At 32.9% G+C, this 24,657-nt stretch overlaps 1 protein-coding gene across 3 annotated transcripts in view; it reads right to left on the bottom strand.

Moving 5' to 3' along the window:
- LOC123682870 (potassium voltage-gated channel protein Shaw) overlaps positions 1–24,657 on the bottom strand; it is a 300,148-nt gene that overhangs the window by 62,358 nt on the left and 213,133 nt on the right. For all 3 annotated transcript variants that reach the window (XM_045621678.1, XM_045621677.1, XM_045621676.1), the window contains exon 5: positions 21,166–21,360. In XM_045621678.1, the coding sequence (XP_045477634.1) occupies positions 21,166–21,360 (195 nt within the window). The remainder of the gene's footprint in view (positions 1–21,165; positions 21,361–24,657) is intronic.

The following is a 24,657-nucleotide window of genomic DNA, read 5'->3' as shown; positions in this document are numbered from 1 at the left end:
AGATTTTAAATTAACAAAATCATTAATTAAGTATTACATCTTACGAAATCTTTTCTCCAAATTCGTACTTTGTGTGTGAATAATTATATTTTATTAATTTCCTTAAGTCGAAATAAGAAATTAATAATCTCATTCTGTTATATGTTATAGGTCGCCCTTCAAGAGTTGCCGCTCTAAGCTTCAGCATATTCAGCAGAGTGGTGAATCCGTCGCTTTGTATATAAAACTTATCAATATATCTTAAAGTTATTGCACATCATAAGTTCAAAATTTCTTCGAAATTGTGTGGCTAACATCAAAAATGTTTCGAATCCATATCATTCTTCAGAGAAAAAAATTTTCAATCACCACCCATTAGAATTGATGAATATGTACTTAATAGACTTTCTTTGAAGACCCTTTGTGAAAAGGTATATAAACAAATTGCAATTCAACAATGACTTCAGTTAGTTTAGTTATGTTAAGGCTTACAGAGGAAGAAGAAGAACTTCTGAGATTCTACTCGATGCTTTCTCGCAAAATGGTCCCACCTCTAGAGAGTGCTTTCGACAATTCAGTATTCACCCAGTAATATTCATCAGTCATTTCACATTCAAGTATCAACAAGTATTCATTCACTTGGTATTCACAAGTTATTACTATTATAACATTATAGTTATATATAGTTTTTGTGTAAACATATTAAACAAGTAAAAATCATACGTATATTCCTTCATCCAAAATCAAGCAAGCATACACACGTTCAAGTTATTTCAATCAAGTAGGCTGTGTATTGATTATTTGCCACGAAAATAGTTTCATAGTTTTTTGAAATTGAAAAATGTGCGAGAATAACAAAATGGATAAAAAGGTGATATTGAAAACAGGATTGGCGAAACTGAAAAATCATTCGGACAATATGAGAAGAACATTACATCTCAAAAACATTATTAGCAATATAAGAAAACTTTCAGTTGAAGAATTAAATGAAATAGTTAATATCGAGAAGAACCATAATAAGGAAAAAATACAACTAGACAATAATTTGGGTATTTTGTGTGTGAATTGCCTTGAGGATAAAGATGAAAGAAGAAAAGGCGAAGAACTGGTTAAAGAACATTTGAATTTATGCTTGCAAAGGGCAAACCTTTTCAAAAAAATGCTTGAATTTCCGGTATTCCAGATGAAAAATGGATTTCCGGTAATAAAATTTAACCAGTATGATGTCTCTTCGAGACAAGAAAATGTTATTCTACCCAGAAAACATTATTTCTACCACACCTCACCAGATCGTGCAAAAGAATACTATAATGATGAAACGATCAAATCAATGGCAAATTGGTTAATAACAAATAGTTCTTCCATAAATTATGACCAATTATATGTACAATTGTTAAATTAATTTTAATTTGTCTTTATAATATTTCTGTATATATCTGCATAATTTTTCTACTGTTTATAGTTTTTCATTTGAAATTTTTAATAAATTCTTCTTTTTGAAATTTTCTATTGAATCTTATTCTTCAATTTAGGATTTGATGCTTTCATCGTTGATATCGATATCTCGGTTAAATAGAAATTTCACCTATATTTTTATTCTGTCCATTAGAAATGTTTATCTTTTCTAAAATAAACACTTCCAATGAACAGAATGAAAATATCAGTGCTGCCTAGACATAATTACTTCTAATGCCTTAAAATACAAAAAAATTGGAATGAAAGTCCGGTCAACCCCAGAATGCCCGCTATATTGAATGAGAAAAAGAAAATTGAATAATAAAGGACAAACGTGTTTTTTTTATCTCCGGAATGTTCGGTTCAAATATATGTACCCTGTATAGTAATGAGGTAAGTTTATTATTATATGTCTGTCTATGCCAAAATTTTCGATTTGACAATCTTGATATGGTGATTGTGAGTTCTGAGTTCATATATAAATACGAAAAAAGTCATTAGGATAAAAAAGTCGAAATTTTATAACGGTTATGCGCACTAGTCACTACGTCTAACTTTTTCTGAAGGTAACATTTCTATAAGCATTACAATAAATTTCCTTTCTTAATCATATGTTATTATTACACTTTGGGTTGAATTACACAACAATACAAGTTTTTGCGAGATTTTAAATTAACAAAATCATTAATTAAGTATTACATCTTACGAAATCTTTTCTCCAAATTCGTACTTTGTGTGTGAATAATTATATTTTATTAATTTCCTTAAGTCGAAATAAGAAATTAATAATCTCATTCTGTTATATGTTATAGGTCGCCCTTCAAGAGTTGCCGCTCTAAGCTTCAGCATATTCAGCAGAGTGGTGAATCCGTCGCTTTGTATATAAAACTTATCAATATATCTTAAAGTTATTGCACATCATAAGTTCAAAATTTCTTCGAAATTGTGTGGCTAACATCAAAAATGTTTCGAATCCATATCATTCTTCAGAGAAAAAAATTTTCAATCACCACCCATTAGAATTGATGAATATGTACTTAATAGACTTTCTTTGAAGACCCTTTGTGAAAAGGTATATAAACAAATTGCAATTCAACAATGACTTCAGTTAGTTTAGTTATGTTAAGGCTTACAGAGGAAGAAGAAGAACTTCTGAGATTCTACTCGATGCTTTCTCGCAAAATGGTCCCACCTCTAGAGAGTGCTTTCGACAATTCAGTATTCACCCAGTAATATTCATCAGTCATTTCACATTCAAGTATCAACAAGTATTCATTCACTTGGTATTCACAAGTTATTACTATTATAACATTATAGTTATATATAGTTTTTGTGTAAACATATTAAACAAGTAAAAATCATACGTATATTCCTTCATCCAAAATCAAGCAAGCATACACACGTTCAAGTTATTTCAATCAAGTAGGCTGTGTATTGATTATTTGCCACGAAAATAGTTTCATAGTTTTTTGAAATTGAAAAATGTGCGAGAATAACAAAATGGATAAAAAGGTGATATTGAAAACAGGATTGGCGAAACTGAAAAATCATTCGGACAATATGAGAAGAACATTACATCTCAAAAACATTATTAGCAATATAAGAAAACTTTCAGTTGAAGAATTAAATGAAATAGTTAATATCGAGAAGAACCATAATAAGGAAAAAATACAACTAGACAATAATTTGGGTATTTTGTGTGTGAATTGCCTTGAGGATAAAGATGAAAGAAGAAAAGGCGAAGAACTGGTTAAAGAACATTTGAATTTATGCTTGCAAAGGGCAAACCTTTTCAAAAAAATGCTTGAATTTCCGGTATTCCAGATGAAAAATGGATTTCCGGTAATAAAATTTAACCAGTATGATGTCTCTTCGAGACAAGAAAATGTTATTCTACCCAGAAAACATTATTTCTACCACACCTCACCAGATCGTGCAAAAGAATACTATAATGATGAAACGATCAAATCAATGGCAAATTGGTTAATAACAAATAGTTCTTCCATAAATTATGACCAATTATATGTACAATTGTTAAATTAATTTTAATTTGTCTTTATAATATTTCTGTATATATCTGCATAATTTTTCTACTGTTTATAGTTTTTCATTTGAAATTTTTAATAAATTCTTCTTTTTGAAATTTTCTATTGAATCTTATTCTTCAATTTAGGATTTGATGCTTTCATCGTTGATATCGATATCTCGGTTAAATAGAAATTTCACCTATATTTTTATTCTGTCCATTAGAAATGTTTATCTTTTCTAAAATAAACACTTCCAATGAACAGAATGAAAATATCAGTGCTGCCTAGACATAATTACTTCTAATGCCTTAAAATACAAAAAAATTGGAATGAAAGTCCGGTCAACCCCAGAATGCCCGCTATATTGAATGAGAAAAAGAAAATTGAATAATAAAGGACAAACGTGTTTTTTTTATCTCCGGAATGTTCGGTTCAAATATATGTACCCTGTATAGTAATGAGGTAAGTTTATTATTATATGTCTGTCTATGCCAAAATTTTCGATTTGACAATCTTGATATGGTGATTGTGAGTTCTGAGTTCATATATAAATACGAAAAAAGTCATTAGGATAAAAAAGTCGAAATTTTATAACGGTTATGCGCACTAGTCACTACGTCTAACCTTTTCTGAAGGTAACATTTCTATAAGCAATACAATAAATTTCCTTTCTTAATCATATGTTATTATTACAGTTTGAGTTGAATTACAGAACAATACAAGTTTTTGCGAGATTTTAAATTAACAAAATCATTAATTAATTATTACATCTTACGAAATCTTTTCTCCAAATACCCTTTGTGAAAAGGTATATAAACAAATTGCAATTCAGCAATGACTTCAGTTAGTTTAGTTATGTTAAGGCTTACAGAGGAAGAAGAAGAACTTCTGTGATTCTACTCGATGCTTTCTCGCACAATGGTCCCACCTCTAGAGATTGCTTTCGACAATTCAATATTCACCCAGTAATATTCATCAGTGTTATCTCAGTATTCATCAGTCATTTCACATTCAAGTATCAACAAGTATTCATTCACTTGGTATTCACAAGTTATTACTATAATAAAATTATAGTTATATATGGTTTTTGTGTAAACATATTAAACAAGTAAAAATCATACGTATTTTCCTTCATCCAAAATCAAGCAAGCATACACACGTTCAAGTTATTTCAATCAAGTAGGCTTTGTATTGATTATTTGCCACGAAAATAGTTTCATAGTTTTTTTAAATTGAAAAATGTGCTAGAATAACAAAATGGATAAAAAGGTGATATTGAAAACAGGATTGGCGAAACTGAAAAATCATTCGAACAATATGAGAAGAACATAACATCTCAAAAACATTATTAGCAATATAAGAAAACTTTCAGTTGAAGAATTAAATGAAATAGTTGATATCAAGAAGAACGATAATAAGGAAAAAATACAACTAGACAATAATTTGGGTATTTTGTGTGTGAATTGCCCTGAGGATGAAGATGAAAGAAGAAAAGGCGAAGAACTGGCTAAAGAACATTTGAATTTATGCTTGCAAAGGGCAAACCTTTTCAAAAAAATGCTTGAATTTCCGGTATTCCAGATGAAAAATGGATTTCCGGTGATAAAATTCAACCAGTATGATGTGTCTTTGAGACAAGAAAATGTTATTCTACCCAAAAAACATTATTTCTACCACACCTAACCAGATCGTGCAAAAGAATACTATAATGATGAAACGATAAAATCAATGGCAGATTGGTTAATTAAAAATAGTTCTTCCATAAATAATGACCAATTATATGTACAATTGTTAAATTAATTTGAATTTGTCTTTATAATATTTCTGTATATATTCGCATAATTTTTCTAATGTATATAGTTTTTCATTTGAAATTTTCAATAAATTCTTCTTTTTGAAATTTTCTATTTAATCTTATTCTTCAATTTAGGATTTGATGCTTTTATCCTTGATATCGATATCTGGGTGAAATAGAAATTTCACCGATATTTTCATTCTGTCCATTAGAAATGTTTATCTTTTCTAAGATAAACACTTCTAATGAACAGAATGAAAATATCAGTGCTGCCTAGACATAACTACTTCTAATGCCTTAAAATACAAAAAAATTGGAATGAAAGTCCGGTCAACCCCAGAATGCCCGCTATATTGAGTGAGAAAAAAAAAATTAAATAATAAAGGACATACGTGTTTTTTTTATCTCCGGAATGTTTAGTTCAAATATATGTACCCTGTATAGTAATGAGGTAAGTTTATTATTATATGTCTGTCTATGCCAAAATTTTCGATTTGACAATCTTGATATGGTGATTGTGAGTTCTGAGTTCATATATAAATACGAAAAAAGTCATTTGGATAAAAAAGTCGAAATTTTATAACGGTTATGCGCACTAGTCACTACGTCTAACTTTTTCTGAAGGTAACATTTCTATAAGCATTACAATAAATTTCCTTTCTTAATCATATGTTATTATTACAGTTTGAGTTGAATTACAGAACAATACAATTTTTTGCGAGATTTTAAATTAACAAAATCATTAATTAATTATTACATCTCACGAAATCTTTTCTCCAAATACCCTTTGTGAAAAGGTATATAAACAAATTGCAATTCAGCAATGACTTCAGTTAGTTTAGTTATGTTAAGGCTTACAGAGGAAGAAGAAGAACTTCTGTGATTCTACTCGATGCTTTCTCGCACAATGGTCCCACCTCTAGAGATTGCTTTCGACAATTCAATATTCACCCAGTAATATTCATCAGTGTTATCTCAGTATCCATCAGTCATTTTCAACATTCAAGTATCAACAAGTATTCATTCACTTGGTATTCACAAGTTATTACTATTATAACATTATAGTTATATATAGTTTTTGTGTGAACATATTAAACAAGTAAAAATCATACGTATTTTCCTTCATCCAAAATCAAGCAAGCATACACACGTTCAAGTTATTTCAATCAAGTAGGCTGTGTATTGATTATTTGCCACGAAAATAGTTTCATAGTTTTTTGAAATTGAAAAATGTGCTAGAATAACAAAATGGATAAAAAGGTGATATTGAAAACAGGATTGGCGAAACTGAAAAATCATTCGAACAATATGAGAAGAACATTACATCTCAAAAACACTATTAGCAATTTAAGAAAACTTTCAGTTGAAGAATTAAATGAAATAGTTAATATCAAGAAGAACGATAATAAGGAAAAAATACAACTAGACAATAATTTGGGTATTTTGTGTGCGAATTGCCCTGAGGATAAAGATGAAAGAAGAAAAGGCGAAGAACTGGCTGAAGAACATTTGATTTTATGCTTGCAAAGGGCAAACCTTTCTAAAAAAATGCTCGAATTTCCGGTATTCCAGATGAAAAATGGATTTCCGGTGATGAAATTTTACCAGTATGATGTGTCTTTGAGACAAGAAAATGTTATTCTACCCAGAAAACATTATTTCTACCACACCTCACCAGATCGTGCAAAAGAATACAATAATGATGAAACGATAAAATCAATGGCAGATTGGTTGATAACAAATAGTTCTTCCATTAATTATGACCAATTATATGTACAATTGTTTAATTAATTTAAATTTGTCTTTATAATATTTCTGTATATATTTGCATAATTTTTCTACTGTATATAGTTTTTCATTTGAAATTTTCAACAAATTCTTCTTTTTGAAATTTTCTATTGAATCTTATTCTTCAATTTAGGATTTGACGCTTTCATCCTTGATATCGATATCTCGGTGAAATAGAAATTTCACCTATATTTTTATTCTGTCCATTTGAAATGTTTATCTTTTCTAAAATAAACACTTCCAATGAACAGAATGAAAATATCAGTGCTGCCTAGACATAATTACTTCTAATGCCTTAAAATACAAAAAAATTGGAATGAAAGTCCGGTCAACCCCAGAATGCCCGCTATATTGAATGAGAAAAAGAAAATTGAATAATAAAGGACAAACGTGTTTTTTTTATCTCCGGAATGTTTGGTTCAAATATATGTACCCTGTATAGTAATGAGGTAAGTTTATTATTATATGTCTGTCTATGCCAAAATTTTCGAATTGACAATCTTGATATGGTGATTGTGAGTTCTGAGTTCATATATAAATACGAAAAAAGTCATTAGGATAAAAAAGTCGAAATTTTTTAACGGTTATGCGCACTAGTCACTACGTCTAACCTTTTCTGAAGGTAACATTTCTATAAGCATTACAATAAATTTCCTTTCTTAAGCATATGTTATTATTACACTTTGAGTTGAATTACACAACAATACAAGTTTTTGCGAGATTTTAAATTAACAAAATCATTAATTAAGTATTACATCTTACGAAATCTTTTCTCCAAATTCGTACTTTGTGTGTGAATAATTATATTTTATTAATTTCCTTAAGTCGAAATAAAAAATTAATAATCTCATTCTGTTATATGTTATATGTCGCCCTTCAAGAGTTGCCGCTCTAAGCTTCAGCATATTCAGCAGACTGGTGAATCCGTCGCTTTGTATATAAAACTTATAAATATATCTCAAAGTTATTGCACATCATAATTTCAAAATTTCTTCGAAATTGTGTGGCTAACATCAAAAATGTTTAGAATCCATATCATTCTTCAGAAAAAAAAATTTTCAATCACCACCCATTAGAATTGATGAATAGGTACTTAATAGACTTTCTTTGAAGACCCTTTGTGAAAAGGTATATAAACAAATTGCAATTCAACAATGACTTCAGTTAGTTTAGTTATGTTAAGGCTTACAGAGGAAGAAGAAGAACTTCTGAGATTCTACTCGATGCTTTCTCGCAAAATGGTCCCACCTCTAGAGAGTGCTTTCGACAATTCAGTATTCACCCAGTAATATTCATCAGTGTTATCTCAGTATTCATCAGTCATTTCACATTCAAGTATCAACAAGTATTCATTCACTTGGTATTCACAAGTTATTACTATTATAACATTATAGTTTTTGTGTAAACGTATTGAACAAGTAAAAATCATACGTATTTTCCTTCATCCAAAATCAAGCAAGCATACACACGTTCAAGTTATTTCAATCAAGTAGGCTGTGTATTGATTATTTGCCGCGAAAATAGTTTCATAGTTTTTTGAAATTGAAAAATGTGCGAGAATAACAAAATGGATAAAAAGGTGATATTGAAAACAGGATTGGCGAAACTGAAAAATCATTCGAACAATATGAGAAGAACATTACATCTCAAAAACATTATTAGCAATATGAGAAAACTTTCAGTTGAAGAATTAAATGAAATAGTTAATATCAAGAAGAACGATAATAAGGAAAAAATACAACTAGACAATAATTTGGGTATTCTGAAAGTGGATTGCCCTGAGCCTGAGGATAAAGATGAAAGAAGAAAAGGCGAAGAACTGGCTAAAGAACATTTGAATTTATGCTTGCAAAGGACAAACCTTTTCAAAAAAATGCTTGAATTTCCGGTATTCCAGATGAAAAATGGATTTCCGGTGATAAAATTTAACCAGTATGATGTGTCTTTTGAGACAAGAAAATGTTATTCTACCCAGAAAACATTATTTCTACCACACCTCACCAGATCGTGCAAAAGAATACTATAATGATGAAACGATAAAATCAATGGCAGATTGGTTAATAACAAATAGTTCTTCCATAAATTAAGACCAATTATGTGTACATTTGTTGAATTAATTTAAATTTGTCTTTATAATATTTCTGTATATATTTGCATGATTTTTCTACTGTATATAGTTTTTCATTTGAAATTTTCAATAAATTCTTCTTTTTGAAATTTTCTAATTACCACCCGTTAGAAATGATGGATAGGTACTTAATGGACTTTCTTTGAAGACCCTTTGTGAAAAGGTATATAAACAAATTGTATTTCAGCAATGACTTCAGTTAGTTTAGTTATGTTCAGGCGTGGATCCAGGCCCCACTTTTTGGGGGGAGGGGGAACTTTCAGGTTCTCAAAATAGTGAAAATGTGGTAGCCAGACACTTCCGCCATTTTGGAATGTCATTTTTTTGCCGTTCATTAATATGGGTTTTCACAAAATTTATTGAAGGTAAAATTTTTGCTGATCTTGTAATTATTTGAGCCTTAGTATGTCAAATTCTAGGAGGGCCGGCAAAGTTTAAGAGGTCCTCGGGACATTTGGGGGGGGGGAACGTTCCCCCAGTTCCCCCCTCCCCCTGGATCCGCGCTTGTAACTACGGTATATCTTCGGGGAACCTACAGAATGAGCCGAGTAATACGTATACATAATTTTCTCTGGTTGGCAAAACAGTTATCTGTATCACAAATTCGTCAGATTTAATTCTGCAATGTCGCAGAATTTAGACACAGAATTAGAAAACTATTCATTCCATAACAAGTAATGGAATGAAATTCAATTGAAATGTATACGAATCCAGGTGTTGTAATAAAATTCGAAACAAAAAAAAGTTAATTCTTTAGCAGTCGTGCTTAAATAAGAATTCTAGTTTGTTTTTTTTTTAGATGAAATGAGCTACTTCTGATTTGTACCATTTTAATTATCGAAGGACCTTCATTATCCAACACCTTCAGAAGGAACCTGTTGAGGTTGGCCTACACCGGTTATCTACTGCTACAAAATATACAATAATTCAAAATGAATGCGTGTGATTGATTTTGTAATCTGAATTATCTCTGAAAACATAACATGTTTTACAATACTTTTTATATATGCTGTGGAAATGAACATCGGTTCATTCGTTGGTGAACTCGTAGAAGAGTGACACAGATGATGCATTACCAGAAAATAAAATGCTTTTATTCGGGGATTCATTTTACAGTGAACGCTTTTGAAATAGAAGAGTTATAAATGACCGATCGCACGAACTCAACTGGCAGCTGGAATAAGGTTTATTTTAGTGGGTAATCAATCACGAGCAGCCACCGATGTTAGCGGGCATATACGTGTTCCAAATCGTCAATTTCAGCTCTGACATAATGCACAAAAATCCTAGTGAATTCATTCTGTAATAACTGGAGGTTTTGAACGAACTTAGAGGATATATTTGAGAGCTTTACTTTCCATTATTGGATCTCATTCCGTACTTATGGGAGAAAATCAATATGTTTTCCGGTGGACTCACTGGACTCGCTGGCCCGAGATTCTCCTATTATCGCTATTTACTTACCCGATTTTCTTCGAATTTGATGATCCGTTTCCGGATGGAACTAATTTTATTTCTTCGAGTTTACCGGCGAAACGACTTTTAAATCATCCTACGTCTCATTGAATGCCATTCTGCTTAACTAGAATACTTTCTAATATTATCGATTCTAAGATGGTATTGGAAGGCCTAAGGTTACTCAATAAAATAAATGGCAAGAATAATAATGTCTATTCTGTCTTGTTGTTGAGTTCTCAAACTAAAGGAAATGAAAAGGCTAACACACTCGCTAGAAAAGACGCACAAACTCTTTTCATTGGCCATTATGTGGTATAGGTCAATGTACCTATATGAAAGAGTTTGTGGAGAAGCAAAAAATCACAAAAACAACATTGTGGCATAATCTCCTGAGTCAGATCATTTTCAAATATGTCTTCGAAACTTCGATACTGTAAGATTGAAAAAGTTTCGGAATGATAGCAAGAATATACTACACCTCTTCACAGGGTTGACCCCTCAGAAAGCACCTCTTGGGAATGAGAAGACCAGTGCAGATTCCGCGGGGAGGAGGAATAGACTTTGGATCCCCTGGTGGCGGACTGCATCGCCATCGTGGACCAACGCAAAAATTCTTTGGACAAGAGACTTCTTGAAGTGACCTACTTGAAGCCATCCCAAATACTTGAGTTTGTTAGAAATCTGGAACTGGGGGACGAGCCGTAGACTACGACGACTAATGGCGAGAACAGCTCTGATAGGGGTGCAACTCAGTGGCGTACCCAGACATAAGCCATAGGGGGGGATAATGAAAACATATTTTCAAATTTTCCTTCTTTTGAAGAAATTTTTCAAAGAATTTTGCTTACTCTTAATAAGATTGTGATATATAAGGTTGTTACATATAATGGATATTCCTCCTGGGGGAATATATATTCTCCTCTTCAAGTTCTCAAGATTCGATCGTGTCAACTCAAGAAGCGCCGTCTATGTGCTTTTGGACTCCACAAATACATGTTGACATTTTGAAAAAACCCTGGATTTATGGAAAAAAATCAAAAATCTTGGAGAATGATGTGAGGAGGCTTATTGAACGATAGTTACAAGGATCCTCGAAATTTACTGTCTTATAGATCGGTCTGACAACAGCTATTTTAGAAGATTTTCGGAAAACACCTTCCTTGAATGATTTGTTTATGATGAAGGCTAAAGGTTCTGCAATAGCTGATATAGATTTTTTGATAACCGTCATTGGTATTTCATCATAACCGAGTGAAACTATCATATATTTTTCATCTTTTTGACAGTATCCACTACCACCTCCGTCGTTGCTTCAAATGAATAAAATGATTTAGATAATTTTATTATCTTTTCCATTAACCCCACTGTCATAAGGAAAAAGTTGAAATCATATTGATATCATTGCATTTTGTGATATTCAAAAAACTTTCGGTACTTGATCTGAAGATATCTCATTCATAACGAAACTAATAGTTACAAAAATGGCGAATGAGCAGACCATTTAATTTGTTTTTTTGCTTTTCATTTCGTTGAATGTTTCACAAAAAAAAGAAGTTGAACACTTTATTTATGTAGACTTGGTTTATGGATCATTCAGGGTTATGGTTCGATAACCTAACTAATCGTCTTCATCTGGTCGATTTTTCATGAAGTTTTTCCAATTCAACCCTCTTTTATTATTTTACACATCTATCCACAAACTCTTACAATATTACAGTATACAAAATTGAAAAGATATTCTAGTGTAAACTACAATATCTCAATGCGGTACGGGATGTCGTCTTCACTTGTTGGTTGTTAATAAAACAAGACCGGCGTCGTCGAATATCAAGTCCGTCGTCTGCGTCTAACTTTTTATTCGGTCCTCTTGTCTTGTACTTGATTGTCTTCAACGTCTTAGCCCTGTTGACTCTTAACTCGTGAAGACCGTCAACTGTCCATGTCCTCTCGTCTCATTCTACTCTGGTTATCTAATTTTTCCGCTTTGATCTGGACATCACCCTTAGCATCCCTCAAGTATAGAGGAAGAACTAGATACTACCCTCGCCCAATAAAAGTTAAGGCCGTGAATCAGAAAATTGAAACTTTCCTCAAACGACGGAAATTTGTCTCGTGAGCTGACATGTTTAATTAATAATTTTATGATACAGACACGAATCGACTGATATTTCGGTGGCGTTATGTTTTCAAATACCCAAGCTTATTGTATGACATCTACGATTTATTTATTTCGTCTACCACTTACTGCTACAGCCATCTTTTGCAAAACCGCGGGAGCAAAGTTGTACATCAATATATTTATATTTATAACAGTAGCTCCCACCCTTATAGAATTAAAATGTCAGCATTTCGCGGATATCTTTTTCATTAACCCCACCCTTAAAATTCATGAGGTTGAAATCATATTGATATTTTTGAATTTTGTGATATTCTAAAAATTCTCCACCTCTTGATATGGAGAACAGGTTGATATCCTATTCTTGTACGAAACTTAGTGTTACAAAATGGTGAATGCACTTATTTTGAAATTTGTTTTCTGGTTTTTCATTCCGTTGAATATTTTTTTGCGAAAAAGAACTCTTAGACACTTTATTGATATTAGTAATGCCGTATGTGGGAGACAAATTCTGTATTAGGACTTGTTCGGACTTTGTATTGACTTTTTTTTACTAGTCTTTAATGTTTTTGATTCTAGTATTTAATGGATTCAGTCCTTATTTGATGAAAATTCAACAAATATGAACACCTTCTTATTTTAACATATTTTTAATTCATTCAACAATGGTTTCGCCGTCTAGGCGACTTTATCAAGAAGAAGTCACATCGCTAGGTGTTACATTTTGAAATATATCTACACAAAAGTACCTATGAAGCAATGAAATGTTTTTTATGGTGTCTCTAATAGGTTATTAATATTATGGGTCTGGGGTGCTATATAAATTCATCTGTTGCAATCTGGAATTCCCTGAAAATCTATTTTTGAAGATGTTCAAAAGAGGCGACTCATTTATGTCAGCTTGGGAAATCAACAAAATCTGTCTAAATTTGAATTAAAATTATGTCTGTTTCTTTATATTTGTTGTGAATCTTAGGTAATACATTGCAGCTGAAATTTTGATCTTGGCGAATAATGGAGTTTATTTCGGTAAATAAACCGAATTCATGGAGGAATAATCGATTTTCATTGTTCACCTACCAACAATCGGAAAATAATTATTGATTCGATAACTGATCCATGAAAAGTAAAAAACTTTATGAACAGAAAATACAGATATCAACTATTGTTTTTTAGGGAATGATAAAAAACATTAATTCCTAACATATGCACTGTTTGTACGTTGATTTCAATAAAATGAAGGAAAATAATCCTGTCAAATCAATTATCAGCTGTTTTTTCTTTTGCGAAACCAAGTGCTTCAAAATGCAAAAATAACAATAGTTCATGCCAATAATTGGTATACTAATATTTGTAATACAATGATATTGCTATAGCATGTACATACTATAAAAAAACTTGAAAATACTGGTACGATGAAATTGTGTTGACTACTGTTACTGCCTCCCATATTCCTCCTATGTGGAGATTTAGGGAATTAATATGTGTGAGAAAATTTTCAACTTTTTCTTTGTAATCTTTGTTCACTAACAATATAATCCGTACATCCATATAAAATGATTATTTGTCCATGTTTATGGGAACTATGAAACGTTGATAATGAAGAGGTTTTAACAATCATTCACGAATTTTCCAAGCTTCAAATGCGATAATTCTGCATATGAACAATAACGTAGGTATAATTTCGTTAGTGCCATGCACAAGGCCCAAGATCGATAAAGAATCGACGAACCTGAGTTTTTGTCAACACTATACGCTACACTCTACAGTAACAATATCCTCAGTTATTCTTGAGCGACGAACATGGTTTCGAATCTTCACATCACTAAATTGTCTCAACAGCTCAAATTTTTCAATAGCATTTCTCTTGCTGGCCGAGAAGGTACCTATTTCAAGATTACTTAATTAAAAGTGTTTCACGGTGAAAATATAGTGAAACAGAAAAGCGATTCGAATAGCGTAATTACTGTATTTAAAGTGAAAACGCACTATATGGTATGTAATAGAATATTTAAATCGCCCTCTTCTTCTTCTTTTTTTGTTTTTGAGCCTCCTAGATATCCACTCCTGGACATAGGCCTCTTCCAAAGACTTCCATGTCAACCTTTGCTGGGTGGTTTGAATGTAGTTTTTTCCCGCATGTCGTTGGATATCATCTCGCCTGTGGACGCCCTACGCTTCTTTTTGACATTCTTGGACGCTACTGTAACAGTACTTTGGTCCATTTATCATTGTTTCTGGCAACGTGTCCTGCCCAACGCCACTGTGAATTAACTATGCGCTCGATAACATGATAGACTTTTGTTCTTCTTCTTATCTCCTCATTTCTAATCCTGTCTCTCAGACTCAATCCAAGCATTGTTTTCTCTATTGCTCTTTAACAAACCCTCAGACCAATGGCACTGCCTACGGTAAGTGTCACCGTCTCGAGTCCGTATGTTGTCACTGGGAGGATGCACATATCGTTAACTTTCTCTTTTAGATTTATTGGGATATCCGGGTTGCGAAGGATGTAAACAAGTTTTCCAAATGCCATTCTAGTAAGATTGATTCTTCTTGTGGTCTCTGATGTTTGGTTTCCCTTTCTAAGCTGAATACTGTATCCCAGATATAGAAATACTCCCTAACTACTTCCAGATAATGATTATCGATGGAGACATTTATATTGTCTGGGCTCATAAGTTTGGTTTTTTGAAGGTTCCTTTTAAGGCCCACAGCTTGGGAAGCATTTTTGAGTTCTTGGATCATCGCTGCCAGTTCAGCTGGGTCGTTGCTGAACAGAACGATATCATCAGCAAATCGAAGGTGGTTGAGACGCATTCCATCTATATCGATACTCCTACGTTCCCATGATCAACATTTGAACAAGTCCTCTAGAACCAAAGTGAACAACTTAGGTGATATTGTGTCACCCTGTCAAACGCCTCTTCTTACGGTCATCTTTCCAGTGGTCCAATCTTCGTTAATTTTCACATGTAAAATAGCATTCTGAGATGTATCGGAGTAAGTTGGTATATCTGTGATCTACGTGGGATCTGTTCATCGCCCCTACCACTGCCCAGGTTTCGATAGAGTCGAACACCTTCTGGTAGTCTATGGAAGCCATGTGGATTGGGACATTATACTCCGTACATTTCTCTATCGGAGTACGTACTGTTTGCCCTCTTACCTCGCCGGATCACTGAATCATATATTCTTACATTTTATTAATAGCATAGTTTTAACTTGTCAAATGTCAAAAAATTACATCTTCAAATGTTAGAGCTTCCCAGATAATGATCTATTCGAATTGATACCTCTTTCTTAGAGAAACTTTAGGTGCGACCAAGTCTACTCCATATTTTGAAAATGGTTTACGTGTAGGGACTGTCGCGTGAATAATCTCACATGATAAATTTATCTGCCACGGGGTTCATCCTAAAACATATTATACAAGACTTCACTACTCGTTCGACCAAGTTTTCACCTTCAATTTGTCAGTAAATTAGTTTTATTAGGAAGAGTAGATTTTGAACTCTTGAGTATGCTTGGATTATTCGTCCTGTACAATCATTTTTATGAATGTATGACCCTTAGAAGAATTGATGTGCTTTTAATTCAGAATGTCTTAATCGTCCTCCTTCTCTGAGAATATTCTCTTCGCCTAGAAATAGGTAGATTAAGATTGATGAGTTTAGTATTATTGGTTATTGATTTCGACAAGTTGAAGTACGTAGTTATTTTGAGAGGTCAGGTTACTGAGCGATTCGTATTGATAATTTCAATTCGTATTAATCATTTCAATTATTTTCATCTTTCTGGTGTTGTAGATGACAATTCAGTCAATTATCGACTTATGAAAGATATGAGTATGTTTTCTTTCTTTTGTATTCAGTACTCTTGAGTGGAAATGTTATATTGAAATGATTTAACGATTTAATTCAATGATGTATGGATGGAATTAATTGCTTTAGTTTCCTTGTTGTTTTTTTACACCACTTATTGAACTAGTTGAATGTGAATTTTAAACTCTCGAATATTGACGCCTCCGACTTCTCAAGCTTTAAACTTTTGTTTTCAATAAATAATTCAGATTGTTTCACGTGAAAGTAGATTTCAAAATCTTTTTGTTTGAACGGTGTTTTCTTTATAAAATATCAAATTTTTGTCAATATTCTGTCAAACATTCACTATGCGATATATATGTATTTTGGATAGATAGTTTATTGGTCTAAGGTCTAATAATAATACAATTCCATCTGACAAAATATTGAAACCAACAAGAACAAAAATAAATTTGATAAAACTGTACAATTAATAAATTGAATACATAAATTAAAATAGAGACAGATAAATTTTTTTGTTTCTTAATACAATTTACAAATTTATAGCTTGTCCTTGTAAACTGGTACCGAATGATTATTATCCGAAATTTCTATTAGCAGAATTACAAATCATGCATTTTTTTTCAAACATTATTTGAACTACAAAAATATCATTACTAATTCAAAATATCATGAAATATGTCGTCATATCATCCTAAGAAAATTTGGAGAATAATGGCGCGATATTTTAAATTTGTGACAGGGTCTTGGTCGTTGCAGAAGATGTGCTTTGTAGATTTGAAAGGTCATAATACTTCCAAATACTTCATGCATTTAATGAAATATCGATTTTTGAGGTTCGCGTTGTTATTATTTTGTTACATCTAATGTTTCTAACAATAATTGTATTTAGTCGAATTGTTTTCTCCATTTTGTTCAAACGTAATTCGAATTCGATATGATCATTTGGTGTACTTCGGAATGATTGAAACTTTGTTAGCTCTTATTTTAGCTTACGAGGTAGGCTGAGATCACAACGAACAGCATAACACAAGGTGAGCCCCATTTTGTGCTTATCTGAGTTCCTTGATTTCCTTAAAATTTCAAATCGAAAATTGCTTTATGAGATTTTGGGATACTCAAAACTGTGAAATAGAAATAACTCACTCTATGATGGCAGTTACGGTGCTTTTTGAATTCTCAGTTGCTCATTTACTATTCAGCGTCTGACTCCAACCTGTAGGTATTTGGACGTGGCGAAAGGGTTTCGTCTGTTATTTATGGCATTGATATCTGAAGATGAATGGAAGACTCGTAGCGTGAAGAATATATTAAGTATCTTATTATGTTCGAGGTTTCGTGTAACCAAAACTTTTTCACTTTTTCCAACTATACGAGATAATACTGTGTGCTGATATCGAGATTTAAAAACTTTCTGGCCTTTGTTTCCGTGAACAAAAAATAATATTAGATTAATTTCACGGCATTCACACAATTTTTCAATTATGGAAAAGAACCTCCCCGAGCGGTTTTCGAACCCACAACCTCCGAATTACTAGTACGAAGCTCTCGCCTTTGAGCTACCGAGGAAGTTGAAGATTCTCCGCAATGAGGAACAACTAATCCCAGAATTGAGTGTTAATATGCCTTACGAAATATATATACAATTCGCAAGGGTTGAGGAAAGATAAATTGATGGAAAGAACATAATAATAACAACGTCAGTGATCATCATGATTCACCTAACCTTTCCTCTCGCATCGTCGACATTTCGCGACTTCAGCTCGATTCAGGTATCTGAATCTTCCGACCAACCGACCTACCGAGCCCGGGATAAATAGATAAATAATAGTTTACCGTATATATATTCACATATTAAATTAATTTTACGGCGTTCAGACAATTTTTCAATTCTGGAAAAAGTACCTCCCCAAGCGGGTTTCGAACCCGCAACCTCCGAATTACTAGTCCGAAGCTTGCCTTTTCGCAGAATTGAAAAATTGTCTGAATGTCCTGAAATTATGAACGTCAGTCCTAAATGTGATTTTGTTATATCGGTATGCAGGAGTTCTTTTGAGTACTATCTTATGGAACATGCACGCACAGTGCAGCCTTCCGGGAGCATCCATGTCCAGCCAGCCAATCTCTTTTATTTTTTGAGAGATCCGTTCCCGTCTTCTGATACCACAAATGAAACAAAGACACGAATTCTGAACCATTTGAATTCTTCTCACATTTCTATATGATAAAAATGGCAATATAATACGTCGCAAAAGTTGAATTGAGATAAGAGATAACACTAATGTATCACATAGGAGAGTCTTCGTTTTGGTAGTAAGACAGTGTCTATTCCTATAAATCAGCTTCAACGCACTGAAAGAACGTCGAAGCAATAGTTTCACATGATCATCAGATGAGAGACGATCATCGAGCATCACACCAAGGTTTCTAGACACATGAACAAATTTCAAACGATCACCATCAATAAATAAATCAAGGCAGCGGAGTCTCGTTCGAAGATGATTTGGTGCAAATAACATAGACTTTGACTTTCGGCATTCAAGTATAAAGAATTGCAGTGGCTCTTGTACTGCTAGACTTCAGCAAAGCTTTTGATACTATTGATCATCAGCTACTTTTAGCGAAACTAAAGAGGAAGTGAGCGCGATTGAGGTATTTAGTGGTTACCTTACTAAGAGAAAACCAAATAGTGAAGGTGGATTTTAAGCTCTCTGACCAATTTGGAATAAGAGCTGGGGAAGCACAGGGCTCAATATTGAGACTTCTTTTATTTATATTATATACAGCAGATATTTTCAATACTCCCAATTACATTGCTTTGCCGAAAATACTCAAATTTATTTAGCTTTCAAGCCAGCTGACTACTTGAATGCAATGACTAAGATAAACACTGACTTGGTCTAGGGAACACAACTTAGAACTTAATTCTTATGAGTGTCAATACATGATATTTGGTCCATCAAATTCCACAAATCAGCTCAATAATTCCTTGAGAATTTGCGTGGGCGACGAAGAACTTGTAAAAGTTAATAATAGTAGGAATTTGAGAGTGATAAGTAGATAATAAATTGAAATGCACTCTGCACGTCAATAAACTTCTTCAACGATCGTATTTTGCACTAAAAGCTCCTGTATGTCAATAGGAAAGTTCTGGATGCGAATCTTCACAAGCGCCTATGTGCTTTCTAGTTTTAATTATGGAATTTATGTATATGGGACTTTTTTTGATAGTTTCGATCGCTCTCGAGTCCAAAAGTTGCAGAATAGATGTTGTCATTTTGTTCTCAATTTTTCCAAGTACATAGTCGCGCGGTATTGCTGATTATATCAGTTGATTGAGATGGCTCAAAATGAGCAGTCGAAGTGTTGGTGTTCTGATACTTACGCATAGCACCTTAACTCACCGGCTTACCCGGATATCTTAGGAAACATTTCATTATGAGAAGTCAACTATCGGAAAACCACCACCTGAGAGATCATGATAGTCTTCACCTGCCAAAATATAGCACAACGTTGTTTCAGAAATCATTGGTGTACAATGCTCTACAAGTTTTAGAATGGATTTACACTTGATTACAAGAATCTTCCTGTTCCGAACTAAAGTCAAACACTTTCTGATGTGTAATAATAGGGTCAATGATGGTTAATACATATTCAATCTGTTATGTGACTTGTATTGATTATGTTATGGTGTCCACATTGTATGATAAATATGAACATATCTTAGTCACACCCATATTGCACGTTCTGAAAATGAATTTTCATTGTTTTTTAAGTTTTAAAAATTTATTGTGTATTAGGGATTGAGTTGAATAGCTTGCTAGACTTCGCCCTTTTATGATAATGATCTGCAAATAAAGACCAACTATATGTATATCTATCTATTTTATGATCACAATTCATGAAATGTCGAATTAAGTTATCGAAACATTGACTCTCCGTTTCTTTCTATGTTTTCCGAAAGTCACAAACTCGGTCACAGACTATGTGGTGTAGCCCATACAGTTAAAAATTGCTGTTTTTCCTCATTTGAAATTTTTCCACGATAACTCTTAACGTATTCATTTCAGGTAAAGAATTTGCTTCAGTAAACCTTTCTCTTTTTATACGTAGAATTGACTGAAATAATTAGAGATTTAAGTTCTGATTTAGAAATATTGAGTTTTGATTAATTTCAATTGTCCAAGTTCAAGATCTTCTGATGAACTCTCTGTACATTTTTGGTTGAAACCAAAAACAGTGTAATAATACTACGTATTTGAGAATTAAAAATGACCAAGTTTTTTTCAAAAAATACCTTTTCTGCAAAAAATATTCGAAACAATGTGAGTCCTGACCGTTACAATTTTTTTCATAAAAATCCCATTAACTCATGAAGCGTTGAATTTCTGATGTTTAAATATCTGAATATCAGCGAATATTACTTATTAGTTTGCAACAATTACCAATGAGATGTTGCAAATAGTTTTTCATAAATATACAATACTTCTATTATTTTCGAATTCTTACCACCCATAACGCCAAATAACAATAATTAATTATTTTGTTGAGTTTTTTTCAACCACAAATTATTTTCGATACGATTTGATTCATACCTTCGCTGCTGTTGAAGAGTATGGCTCGTCGAATAATGACCACAATTTCGGTTTCAAATGCTGCCACCATGACAGGGTACCTTTGAAGTAATCCTCTTCAAATCCGAATTTCCTGGCTACTTCTTCGTCGCTTGGTTTTTCTGTATCTAAATCCAGTCGATCCAATACTGCAAGTGTTTCTTGGGTGTCTCTGTGCTGAAGAAGAAATCATACGTTAGATCGTTCATATTCACTATTCTTATTATTGAAAGATAGGTAATCATAATGAAATTTGTGTGAACCTATCCTTTTATATGAAACTGAATCTTGGATACTAGGCTTTTTCTATGAAACGACTAGGAGGATTTTAGATTTTGCAGAATTCTCAAAAAACATGTACTGAATCTATTAGAATCATATAAAGATGAAAAGAAATATTATGGTCATAAGGAAATATGGGAGAGTAAATCTGAAGTAGCGGATTCGGCAGGGTATAGCTCTCATAATCAAATAATGTTAGAATGTAAGTCCTCTATAAGGAATCCACAGTTCAAAAATACCTTCGTGAAAATTGAACTCTCGTTCAGTTTATATTCCTCAAAATCATTCAATATATGTATAATGAAAGACAAACGAACTTTTATCACTGCTGAAGTATAGCTCAATCCAGGGCCGTCGCTAGTGGGTAGGCAGTGTAGGCGGTCGCCTAGGGCGGTGAAATTCAAGGCCGGCATATCATGCATCAACAAAAATCACATGTGTAGAAATTCAAAGTACCAAATGAGATTTGATTCAGTCAGCAACAACAGGAACGAATACCCACAAATTTAAATAACATCAAAAATATAAAAGGTCCGCATTAAACATTATACTCATAAATATCTAGTTGTGGCGTGATCCTCTTATAGTGCTGTTTACGAGCTATTGACGCTAAAAAAACACATGCACTCATCAGGCATGTCGGCGTTCCCTTTATGTAGCCGAATTTCATTGCAACTTGGGGATCTGGATTATTTTCTTTTCAATTCCCTAATCAGAATCTTGATTCCTCAGAATGGAATGCAAAATATAAGAAAACGATTCCATTCCATCACTTCCAACTGATACTTCTCAAGAAATATAAGAAGTTTTATTATTTCATACCACATTTCATTATTTAATAATATTCTTCATTTTTTATATCATATTAACTAGTGTTGGGCGTGAGCGCATTCGAATTAGATAATGGTTTATCCGCATCATCCGATTGTTTTACTCGATAATCTTGAACAAAAAAGAACAAATTTTCAAGCTTTTTCTGAAATCGAAACTAGCTAGGAACCTGAAACTGCAGGGCCCTCTCTAAAGGGGCGGCAAATAATGGAGAGCGGCATTATCTACATTTACTGGAAGAACGAATTGAATGAATTTTTTAATTCAAACGAATTTCACTGATGATTTTTTTAAATCAAATTTACTAATCTTTGCATCGTGAATGAATATTCATCATATCAAAAAAAGGATCTGAAGCCTGAACTCAATTCATATATTATTTATAATTTGTTCATTTGAATTCAGTTGAGCCTGTTTATTGTTTATTACAATCCACTTATCCTAAATCATCTATTGAATTAAAATTAGAATCCATAAAAATAGAACTTGCGCTTGAGCAGGCGCTGGACCCCAATTATCCAATATCAATTTTTAGCATTCTGAAGAGTTGGCTTCTGTTAGGGCGGCAAAATGGGTCTCCGCCTAGGGCGGCAATTTGGCTAGCGACGGCCTTGGCTTAATCTGTCATCATATCATTTAGATTATTTATTTCACTTGTAAATGTTAATTTGTATATACATTTCATAGAAAAGTAAAAGAGAAGAACTACATGTTGACATTTTTCCATCCCATGTATATCCTACTAAAGAATTAATTTCTTCCAGTTAGCCTACGGTATCTTCAAATTCAAGTGGGGGGAAATGAATATACAAGTTAAAAGTTTCTTAATTTAGTAAGTTTTTTGAAAACACTGATAAGGAAACATTGTGTTAAGAGATACATAAATTCCTAAGCATACGTCTGTCTTTATTTTTGTTTAGATATGCAGTATATTCATTTATTTGGTCAGTAGGAGTTGTATGAGGTGAACAACTCTGCTTCCGCCGTTTTGCAATAGATGGATGCAGCGTCAAGTGCTAGTCGAAATAAATAGATCATAGATATCAAACAATAAGCCTGTGTATTGGTAATCATAATGCCATCGAAATATTAGTCGATTTGTGTCTGCATCATAAAGTTATTTTCGATCAAAAATGTCAGCTTACGAGCTAAATTTTCAATATTTGTGGGAGGTCTTAATTTTCTGCTTTTACATGAAGAAATCTGCGGCTGCGGCTCTCAAATACCTATGGTAAGGCAATTAATGCGTTTGAGCCTAGCATTGATAGACAAACGGTCGCAATACAATGAGAGACATGATAACGTGATTTTACAGCATGACAATGCTCGACCTCATGTTGCGAAATGTTGAAATTTGAGTCCTACCCCACTTGCCGTATTCTTCAGACGTAGTTCTCTTGGAATATCACTTGTTTCGATCAATAGCCAACGACCTGGCTGACCAGAAATTCAGGATATGAAGAAGTAGAAAATTGGATCGATTCATAGATCGCTTCAAAAGATGACCAGTTTTTTCAACGCGGGATTCGTTCGCTGCCCGAAAGATGAGAGAAAGTAAAGACCAGCGATGGACAATACTTTGAATCATAAATGTATAACCAGTTTTTTTACAATAAAGCTTCGAATTTCGGGAAAAAACGGAGTAAGCAAAGTTGTACGCCTATGTATTTCTAGACAGGAAAGTATAAATCAAAAAGATATATCACATACTGAAGGTTTTGGCATAATGCCGTCATAATTTTGATATCCATCTCAAAATTCGGTTAAACTTCATGGTGGAGTATTCATTGGAGTGCCTCAATGCTTCGAACCGTTCAAGGCAATTTTTCTGATGGAAATTAAAAATCATAACAATTGAATGATATTATATAAAAGAAAACGATTTCGAATTTGTACTTATATAATAATATTAAATATTTCATGTACCTCCACAAATTCATATTCTGAAAGTTATAAAGGTTCCACAATATTTTTTTGAATTACGAGGCTAATAACCTGAGGTTCAAAAAAGGTAGGATAACAGGATGTTATGTCGTGTGAGATCGAAGAAACAACAAACCGTTTTGTGAAACTTGCCGTGTTTTTCATTATCTCTGCAGGAAATCTTATCAACAAATATTTGAGGACAAACAACTGATCTCTTAAAGAATGACTAGACCTATTTACAGTGTATTGTGTTACGAAAACAGCGCCTGAACGAATTTTTCAGACAGTGTGCTCCCTTTTATTGCCAAACAATGGAGGCAAACGCGAGAAGGCATTGAACATTGTATTCATCGCCAGTCATGAAGCGATTACACGAAAAATTCCATAATAATGAGTTGCGAGCGATACAACTCCTTTTGCAATTTCCAAGAAAAT

The sequence above is a fragment of the Harmonia axyridis genome, chromosome 6, assembly GCF_914767665.1.
Source record: "Harmonia axyridis chromosome 6, icHarAxyr1.1, whole genome shotgun sequence".
Lineage (NCBI taxonomy): Eukaryota > Metazoa > Arthropoda > Insecta > Coleoptera > Coccinellidae > Harmonia > Harmonia axyridis.
The sequence above is the reverse complement of the archived record's forward strand: the minus strand, read 5'-3'. Positions and strand labels throughout refer to the sequence as shown.